At 40.5% G+C, this 10,487-nt stretch overlaps 1 protein-coding gene across 1 annotated transcript; it reads right to left on the bottom strand.

The window, feature by feature from the left end:
* Positions 1–2,142: 2,142 nt before the first annotated feature.
* LOC128877154 (uncharacterized) lies at positions 2,143–10,097 on the bottom strand. Its single transcript, XM_054124208.1, has 11 exons — positions 9,957–10,097; positions 9,148–9,675; positions 8,509–8,880; positions 8,251–8,435; positions 7,838–8,126; positions 7,551–7,724; positions 4,619–5,146; positions 3,753–4,124; positions 3,477–3,661; positions 3,056–3,344; positions 2,143–2,439 (listed from the first exon to the last, which is right to left on the bottom strand). The coding sequence occupies exons 2-11, from the start codon at positions 9,662–9,664 to the stop codon at positions 2,261–2,263; spliced, it is 3,090 nt and encodes a 1,029-aa protein (XP_053980183.1). The 5' UTR covers positions 9,665–9,675; positions 9,957–10,097; the 3' UTR covers positions 2,143–2,260.
* Between the last annotated feature and the right edge of the window lie 390 nt (positions 10,098–10,487).

Genomic DNA, 10,487 nt, shown 5'->3' with positions numbered 1-10,487 from the left:
GAAGCCAAGCATCGGTTTCAGCGGCGAAAGCGTTAATAAAAGAGTACGGCGATACCAATTACCGAAATATATGGGTGTAGTGGTTCTTTCGTGAATAGTTTGCGTGCCAGGGAATTTTAACCGAGCACATCATGCAATTGTTCAGCGAACAAGCCTTTTATTTCGCCTTCCGCGTTTCCGTAACCTGGGCTTATCTAGAGTGTCTTCGAAACATCCAAAGGGGAATATTTGAAACTTCGAAAGGGAATGTAGAAAGCATCTGTGGGATCATCATTGAATCGAAAACTTTTAAGACGACCTAATATATGGTGTTTCGAATAGTAAATGGCAAACATATTTATTTCGAGTTTGTATGGTCACGATAACTAAATAAGCAGACACTACAGGTAGTATTTTATCGCAGACCGTATAACGAGCTTCGGAGTTGTAGCCCTGCGGGATCCAGTGCATCCAATTAGACCCAAGTAGAAGCATTATTATGGATTTAATCCCTTAGCCGTGGGTGTATCATAATTTTGACAGAATAATCGTCTTGCGGGCGATGAAGCACTGCATTTGCAATAATCAAGTGAAATCTAACCATCCGATGTGACGTTGAGAACCTGAATTCAATCTTTCAGGGGAAACACACTCTGGCTACCTAATCTATTATAAAAAAAAAGTTCAATTTCCATATTTTAAAAATTTTATTCCAACTAAAATTTTGCTCATCTCGGGTCATCTTCACGAGCGATCCGAAGACTCATTAGCGAAACAATTAAGACGCTTAGAGAGGATCGAACTTACCACAGAGAAGGTCAACAAACTCTCAACTGCAGGGGTAGGAAATGCAAATTCATAGAAGCCTTGAACAAACCCAAACATAAAGTTCGCGGAAGGTTGAAAGTTACGATGTTGTTGTTAAATTTAAATATGAAATTCAGCGCTCGACTTGCGGGTTTGAGGGTTGGAAATTGCAACATCCTTGTTTAAGAGGGTGAAGAGGGAGAATTCAACACAGTTGGTAAACGAAGTAGTTGGTAAATCATAAAATTGAAAAGGAAGAAGAATTCATCCATTTGTTTCTCATTTACTATTCAAAATACGATTTCGCGTGTCCGTGCGAAATGATGATGGCGCCGCAGTAAACTGGACGTTGTCTCGTTGACACGCACATTGTGAACGCACGATGAAGATTAACGGGAAAGCAACCTGCAATTACTGTAACGAAGAGACAGGTCGTGATGTACGGATCACACGAACAAAAAATGACTAGATATAATATATATATATATATTATATACATATATATATATGTATAATGTATATTTACCTGGCGAGAAAAATTATGGAACGATGGACGCGAAATAACTGCTAAGCTCGCGGGCGAGTTACTATCACGATATTATAAACGATGAACTGTATAGTTATTATGTGTGTAAAAGTGCCGTGAAAGGGATCCAAGCGACGATTCGTTTGCTGCTCGGTGACAGCGATCGACTTGTCAGAGGTGAGCAACGTTCTAGATACAAATTTCGAATAACGAATAATAAACGAAGTTTCATCCGTTACTCGCTGAATAAAAATGACGATTTGATTTCTAGAATGAAATGTTTCTAACGTAATAAAGAAATCAAAACCGTATTCGAAACAAATTCCGGCCATCTCTGCTGTTCGAGAAATGCCTCGATCGTTGCACCCGTTTGAAACGAATAGTCATTATCCACACACTCCGTAATCGATTCTCGACGAACACCACCGATGGCCGAAATTCTCGTCTAGGTGAAAACTCGTTGAAAATTGCAATGAGGTATTAAACTTCGAACCACGACAGGTGTATTCGGTTGTCGTGGTCGATTTGTCAACAACGACCGCCGTCACTGAGCGATGCACGCAAACGAGATGCCAGGACACCGTTCAGCCGCGGTATCCGTCATTCCATTTGATTCCAAGGTGTCGTACTAATATATTACAGAGATTCGATTGTAAGTAAAGTCTCTTTTGTAAATGAGAATAAGTGAATGAAATAAATATGTGTACGTCACCGCGTAAACGAAAGACAGAGTGTTTCCTGCATTTTTTGTTTTATGGAGTTAATCGATGTACGCAATGAACGGCTAAATTCTCATTACCGAATTTAAGAAAAATATTTCCTTCGTTGAGTTGCATTTATACCACGAATTATTCTCCTTTTTATTTTGACTCGGTCACGGCCAAGATACAGTACAAAAATTGAGTACGGTTGTTACAGTGAAACATTTCAGAAAATTAAGGCAAAAAATTAACCAGCTTCTGAGGTGACCTTCCTGACGTTCAGATATAGACCTCCAATGGCTGACGTAACTACTCCCTTGGGATCGAACACCATTGGGATTTGTGTCTTCTCCGAGGGTGTCACCTCGTACTTCCTGAGGAATTGAACGATCCCCAGCTTTGATTGCATAAGCCCCATTCGAAGACCTGAAAGACAAAGGAAGGAGTTGCGAAACTTATCGAATGCCTGCTCAAGCAGAAAGCCAATTTTGTTTGCAAGCTTTGCGTCTGAAGCGACGTGGTGACGACGGTGACTCAACATATTCTGAATTATATCCATGAAATTACAACATCGTTCGTTGCTACATGTTATAGAAATTTGAACATTGATAAGCAATTTTGTATACAATTACTGTTCAATTAGATAAGAGAAATAGTTACACTTTTACTTAATATGTAAACAGTGGCACGTGTATTACAATTTCGACATAGTTATCTGAAAAATGGCGATACACGATTCGCGTTCAATGCATAGATGACCTCGAGTATCAGATAGTTAAATCGGTTTCTCGTAACATGCAAAACTGTGTTAGCCAAGATAAGAAACTCGTTGACAGTGATAATCCCTCGTGTTTGAAACGTGTCAGATGGAGATGTTAATTATATAATTCAAGTGTCATGCGAGTTACAAATTACTGGAGTATAATCAAGGAAGCAGGAACTTCAAACAGACAAACGCTGTATACATCTCAGCAATAACGACACTCACAATTCATTGATAATGGTTAAATTCAAGATCACGCGATTGTAGAAGCGTGCTTACCGATGCAAATGTGTGGTCCATCTCCAAACGGGATGTAAACACAGCTCGGTCGCTGCTGTTTGTTCGCCTCGTTGAATCTCTCAGGATCGTACGTTTGTGGATCGGGGAAGTATTTCGGATCGTAATGCAACCCAAATATGGAAATGAACACTGGAGTGCCTTTCTCCAGCGTCAAGTCGGAATTAGGAACTTTGTAGTTCGTGTTGCATACGCGATCCAGGAATGCCAGTGGTGGGTACTTGCGCAGAGTCTCGGAGACAACCATATCCAAATACGGAAGCGTCATAATCTACGACGAAGAGTATTTGTTAGAAGAGTACTGTTATAGTATGCATATATATATGTTCTTAATAATTATGGAATTTTTTGTTCATATTGATTATGTTGTTCCAGTCTCTGAGATATACATTCAAGAATGTACCATATCGTAGGTAATCTTGCCACCAGATTCTTCCAGTGCATCCAGGACCTCTTTCCTAAGCTTCCTTTGAATGTCCATGTTGAGTGCGAGCTCGTAAAGTGTGAAAGACATGGTGGTGGAAGAAGTCTCGAAACCAGCGGTGAAAAACACGGCTGCTTGTGCCACCAAGTCGTCGCCATTGAACCCTAAATAGAAATAATAATAGTTAATAATAGGAATATTAATTTTGTAGGAATCCTCGTTAGAAACGTGTACTAGTAGATAGCGTGAACTCACTGAATCCACCCAGATCGTCGTCTCCCTCGTGCTTCTTCTTCAGGTCGATCAGAAGCTCGATGAGATCGTTCCTCTTCTCCCCTGTATCTATCCGTTCATTGATCATCCTCCAAAAAACGTTCCGTAGGAATTCACCAGACTTCTTCCCAAATACTTTCGGATGAGTGTACTTGGTTAATTGCGGCGCAAAGAATATGATGAGGAACTCCATGCTACGGAAAAAGTTGGTGGCAAAAATTTCCTTGCCAGCTACTCGAAATGGTGCGTTAGGATCCTTCAACGAATTCACCCTCAGGCCAAATGCAGTGCTGCCGATCATGTCGGTGGTGAATCGCGAGCAGACGTCTTTTAATTCTACTTCCTTCGGAACGTCTGGAATAAATATGTTCTAATCATGTAACATTTAATTTAGAAAATTCTCTATCCAAGCAAATCAAAAATAATGCTGTAGAATAGTACGCAAACGCGACAGGATTTATCAAGACTGGAATCGTAATTGCACTCGTGACATTACAAAAGTTGTTACAATTAAAACATTGTAGCATGTACCAGTTCGGTATGCTTTCATTATCACACACGCAACGTGAATAATTAATAGGCTCGCGAGGACTGAAACATGACATATTCGAACGTGCATTACACAGTTTTTCTTTCTTGTATTCTCTGTAATTACACTATATATCCAAGCCAATAATTGAGCAAGTCATGCTGTGTATCAACGTTATCGTCTAAGTGCTATGTCTTACGAATCACCTTAAAGGTGAATTTTTTCCAGTGCGTTATACCATTTGATAATATCACTGGGTTACTCTGCCACTCGTATATTCATTCCTTGATAAACAATTTTATGCAACAATAAAACTTACTCAAATTCAAAGTTTCGAGGTGCTCGTCGAGATCATCAGCAACCATGCGCATCAGCTCGAACATCTTCTTCAGTTTTCCGCTGGTGAAGATCGGCGACAGCTTTGCTCTCAGGGTCTTCCAGGCGGGATTTTTCATCTGGAAGACGTTCGCGTACCCAAGACGATCATTTACGTCAGCGGTGGCGTGTCTGTCGCAGAATACGTCGAAGTCTTTCACCAGGATATGCTTGATGAGCTCAGGATCCTTCGGGAGAAAGAATGGCTTGTCGAAAATGTAGAATCCCATATAGGGTAAGCCCTTGGACCGATTGTACAGGTCCCACACGAAATCAGCTGGTGACTTCTTCATCATCAAGCACTCCGTGAAGTTTCCTATGAAAGGTGTAGGTGGAACCTCCATGATGCCTCTCTTCGCCCAGTACTTGAACTTTCGTGTCATGTAAAGGTAGGCAGCCGCCATTAAAGAGGTGAGGATTATGACCCCGTCCAGTCCCCAGTAGGGCGTTATCACGGCCATTTTGAAATTATCTAAAAAGTATTCGCCGTTAATAGATTTAGCCGCAATAGATTTAGCACGTAGCGCGTTATTTACATTACCGCGGAGACCACCTGCCGTGACGGTATGAACGTTGAAGTAAGAAATGAGTTTTTCGCCATTAACCGCAGGTCTATTTATGCACTCTAAAATCTAGCTGATTTCCCTTCTCCTCTTCGCGCATTTAGTGTCACATCATTGTTCACAATTCCATTTCGTAGCATAGAATACGACAGCGTACTATTATGAGGACTCTGTTGGGGGTAATCTTCTCTTAATCGCTGCAACGACACGCGATGTCGTTTGCTGACTCTTCGAACCTGCTCGAATTAGATTCCAAATTGATAGTCGTGGGTTTACTCGAAGGCGTTCAACTTCTGCGATTCTGTCGAATCACTCGATCGCGATAGAACTCGGTAAGTAATAAAGGAAGCTGGAATAGTCAGAGGACGAACAAAATTATTTAAAATCCACATATTTAGAAGGACTACATTACGTGGGACGATTGACTGATGTAATTGGCTGCAGTAAAAAATGTGAATGGTATTATAATAATACATCTTTCGTAAATGTCTTGAAGAGGGTCTATCTCTTTAACATAGTAATTACAATTTCCTTGACCTTAAACGTTTCTCAGGTACGTCAAATAAAGTGACTTTAAATATCGTAGACCATGTACGTTTGTTTATTTTCTAATAGCCAAAAATATTTTAAATATCATTACCAACGTCACTAAGTTACAAAACAGTCATTCTTATAAATATATCTAAAACGGTACAATTACTTACGCAACAGGAGTAGGTACTTCGTAGCTTTGGAAGGTATAATTTGCATATAATGTAAAATGCATATTTTGCACGTTTCGTGTTTATGTATGTTTTCGTGAAAGCTCCTTATCTTAAGTACAATCTCTTCTTATTTGTCGTAAATGTTCGTGTAGGTGTCTACTTGACACTTACAGTCAGCGGTGGCGTGTCTGTCGTAGAATACGTCGAAGTCTTTCACCAGGATATGCTTGATGAGCTCAGGATCCTTCGGGAGAAAGAATGGCTTGTCGAAAAGCCAGGTGGTACTTACCAATTTATTTATGTTGATAGTGAACGATAAGTGTGCTCGAATCCCCTTCATTCGATTTGATTTTACGATTTTAGTGAATTAAATCGAATGTATGATCACGTGCTTCATTAAAAATATATTAAATGTTGTTGCATATTGAGCAGAAGTGGACTTATCGAGCTTCGCCAAGTTGCGACTGGGGTAGATAAGGGGAAGATATATCGATGACTAACGAACAGCTAACTAGGGGAGAAAAATATTGGTATAGTGATTACCGTGGTAAACAGTGATTTTTGACAGAAAAAGATTTTTTTTAAGATTTCAGAATTCGAAAAGATTAGCTTACTCGTGGAGAGCTACAATGATTCAACGAAAATGAGAAGCAAACATGTCAATGTACTAAAATACTATCCCTGAATTTACAAGTGTGAGTTATCTCTTCTGATAATGGAAAACAGACAGAATGAAAAACAGGAAAGTCGTTACGAATTGATAATCGTTCGTAGACATTTCAGTTACGAATGGTACAAACACGGAAAAACATCGTACAAAGAAACGTTGCCTAAATCTGTCCACATTCGATATTTTTTTAATAATAATTGTTCATAATAATAATAATAAGTTCAGAATATTTTAGGTATCGTTCCGTATTTATTAGGTCGCACAAAGGAAGATATTTTATTTTGATACCAAAGCCTGAAACAAAAATCAAGGAATATTTGTCTCTCTCGTGTAATTCATGACATGTTTCTCATTTTTGTAAGTGGTTACAACTCAATTAGAACAGGTGAAATACGTCAATTTTTTTTATTGATAACCCTGCATAATTCTATTACGCAGCATTTCTTTTTATACCATAAAAAGCGTTTATGCGAGGCTGTATTAACGAAATGCAAAGAGTAATTTGCAGACGTCAGACGTCGGAACAATAATCATGTAAAACGAGTCATAAATTACATAAAGTAAATATTTTCGAATCAGAAAGATATTAGCATTCAATTCCGCGCAAAATAGATTTCTCCCGCTTATTGCGATTCTGATCAAACATGACGAACGTATATATTTCCATATTTTTTATTAAAGATTCAGACGAAGATCACTCATCACTGGCATACATTTGTATATATTTCTCCATTCGTGTACAAGTGTGCACTTCCATACAAATATTTTATATACATATACATATTTCTATACACTTTTGTGTACTTTTGTACATTTGTGCATTCGCATACGTGTGCAATTCTAACGTGTTGTACCTAATTAACTCCCGAGTAGATGCAGACGGACGTCACTCGGAGTCGAAATTGTTTCGATATGCGAATGATCGTCAAACAAATTAACCAGCTTCACTGGTGATCTTTCGGACGTTCAGGTATAGGCCTCCTAGGGCTGTCGTAGTGAGTCCCTTGGGATCGAACACTATCCGATTGCTGGTCTTCTCGCTGGGTGACACCTCGTATTTCCTGATAACTTGTATGATCCCCAGCTTCGATTGTAAGAGTCCCAATCGCATACCTGAAACGTAAATTTTTAAAGACAATTATTTCATCGCATTTCTTAACTTTTTATTTCATGGAATTAATCGATTTGTGCCCGGCCTCCGATCTGAACTTTGAAAGCACACTAACCAATGCAAATGTGAGGTCCTTCACCAAACGGAAAGTAAACGAAGTTTGGTCTCTTCCGTTTGTTCTCATCGGTGAATCGTTCCGGATCGTATTTTTGTGGATCGGGGAAGTATTCTGGATCGTAGTGCATCCCGATCATGGAAATGTAGATGGGTGTGCCTTTCTCCAGGACCAGGTCCGAATCGGGCACCTCGTATCGGGCGTTGGTGATGCGATCCAGGAATCCCAATGGTGGGTACTTGCGTAGGGTCTCGGAGACTACCATATCCAAATACGGTAGCGTCAGCAGCTGTGGAAAAATATATTTCGGACCTGACAATCCAACCGATGTTGCGCATAAATTAAATTAAAATCGGAGATATTGGGTTAATTGGCTAGGTTTCTTAAACTTCTTAAAAATAGATTGTTCATACCATATCGTATGTAATCTTGCCATCAGTTTTCTCCAGCGCGTCCAGAATCTCTTTCCTAAGCTTCGTTTGTATGTCCATGTTCAAAGCGAGCTCGTAAAGTGTGAAAGACATGGTGGTGGAAGACGTTTCAAATCCACCGCTGAAGAACACGGCGGCTTGTGCCACCAAGTCGTCACCACTGAAACCTGTAACGCGAATTATACAAATAAAGCTTGAATAACTCAGTGTAGCGTCTTCGAGTAGCGTCTTCGAACTCACTGAATCCACCCAGATCGCCCTCGTCCTCGTGCTTCTGCTTCAGTTCGATCAGAAGATCGATGAGATCGCCCCTTTTCGCGCCCGACGCAATCCTGTGATTGATCGTGTCCCAGAAAACGGTTCGGAAAAACTTGCTGGTCTTCGTCCCGAAGAATTTCGCGCCTGTGTATTTGGTTAGGTGCGGCATGAAGAATATGATGAGAAATTCCATGCCACGAACGAAATCGTTCTTGAAGATCTCCCTGCCAGCTTCCCTGAACGCCGCTTTCGGATCCTTCAGCGAGTTCGCTTGGAGTCCAAAAGCGGTGCTGGCAACCATATCCGTGGTGAAATTCGCGCAGAGGTTCTTCATTTCCACCTCTTTCGTCGTGGCTGCAATTAATATCGAGTTAAAATTATTGTAGCCCCGTGGACTTGTACCGATATTTCTGCGAATTATCATAAATTCCAATGTTCTCAAACATTGCATGAATACGATTTTCCGCGATTCTTGAATGCGTTAGTTAGCATTCGTGTACATGTGTAATTACGTGTCTTTCAAAGAACTAACGCTCATAACTTCAACGATTTTAAACTTTTTGAATGTCTAATTCTACGTTCACAATCACCAGTTCCAAGAGATTGGACGATAAAACTCACTCAAATTCAAAGCCTCGAGGTGCTCGTCGAGATCGTCAGCAACCATGCGCATCAGCTCGAACATCCTCTTCAGTTTTCCGCTGGTGAAGATCGGCGTCAGCTTCGCTCGTAGGATCTTCCAGCCAGGATTCTTCATCTGGAAGACGTTCGCGTATCCGAGACGGTCGGTCACGTCGGGTGAGGCGTATCTGTCGTTGAACACGTTGAAGTCCTTCACCAGGACGTGCTTCACGAGCTCGGGATCTCGTACCAGGAGGAACGGCTTGTCGAAAATGTAGAAACCCATGTATCGTAATCCGTTGGATTGTTTGTAGAGGTCCCACACGAAATCAGGTGGTGACTTCTTCAACATCAGGCAGTCCGTGAAGTTTCCCGTAAAGGGTGTCGGAGGGAGCTCCATGATGCCTCTCTTCGCCCAGTACTTGAACTTTCGAGTCATGTACAGATAGGCGACTGTCAGAAGGGAGGCAAAGATTAGGATGCCGTCCAGGCCCCAGTAGGGCGTTATCACGGCCATTTTGAATTATCCTGAAGTAAAAAGACGTTTGATTGACATTCTGAATTAGTAGAAAGGCGTTCTATTAAATAATAGGATAAAATACAGTCAGTCCCGTGTATAAGCTTATTCATAGAGGTATTTATAATGGAACATTCATTTGGTATTTATCAAAACTATTATTCAATTTAGTCAAAGTTCTTCAATAGAGGTTATGAATATTTATGGGATTGACTGTAGATGATGTTCGCAGAGGATAGCGTCAATGAGGATCGTGGAAAGTTAATCGAGAAAATATCCTGGGAACACTAACACTGTGCGGAGGATTTACTCGAATCTGTACTGAGAAAAACAGAACATTCACATTTCACGAAAACTATATTCCAAGACACTATGCTAACTGCTAAAACCGAACTGACTATTACTCCATCTGTTGCAGATTTATACGAACACGACTTAATCTGAATTTTCCCCACCACTGCGATGAATCAGCTGAATATTGTTTCTTGATTTATCAGGGCCATAGAGCGGGGAGCTGTTTCACGAAGCAACATTATTATTCGTCCGATCTATCAGAAAACGGTTCCATCGTATCGCGCGACCTAATTTGGCTGCAATCGCACCGATTAGCTATCACTCAAATCAATTTTAAATCTCTCTATCATCGTAGAAGTTTCGAGATTTTCGTATAACGTTTATATTTTCTAATGTGTCCGAGTCTGTTCTTGCGCATGGCAACTACTAACAGCCCTACAGATGCAGTCTCCTTCGACCTTTCATTTCAAGAACCGATTAATTCACGGCGGTACACGCCAACAACGACTAATTTCCCTTTCAAAGGATG

Source organism: Hylaeus volcanicus, chromosome 5, assembly GCF_026283585.1.
Source record: "Hylaeus volcanicus isolate JK05 chromosome 5, UHH_iyHylVolc1.0_haploid, whole genome shotgun sequence".
Taxonomy (NCBI): Eukaryota; Metazoa; Arthropoda; class Insecta; order Hymenoptera; family Colletidae; genus Hylaeus; species Hylaeus volcanicus.
Note: the sequence above shows the minus strand (reverse complement) of the source record. Positions and strands in the feature narration are given on the sequence as shown.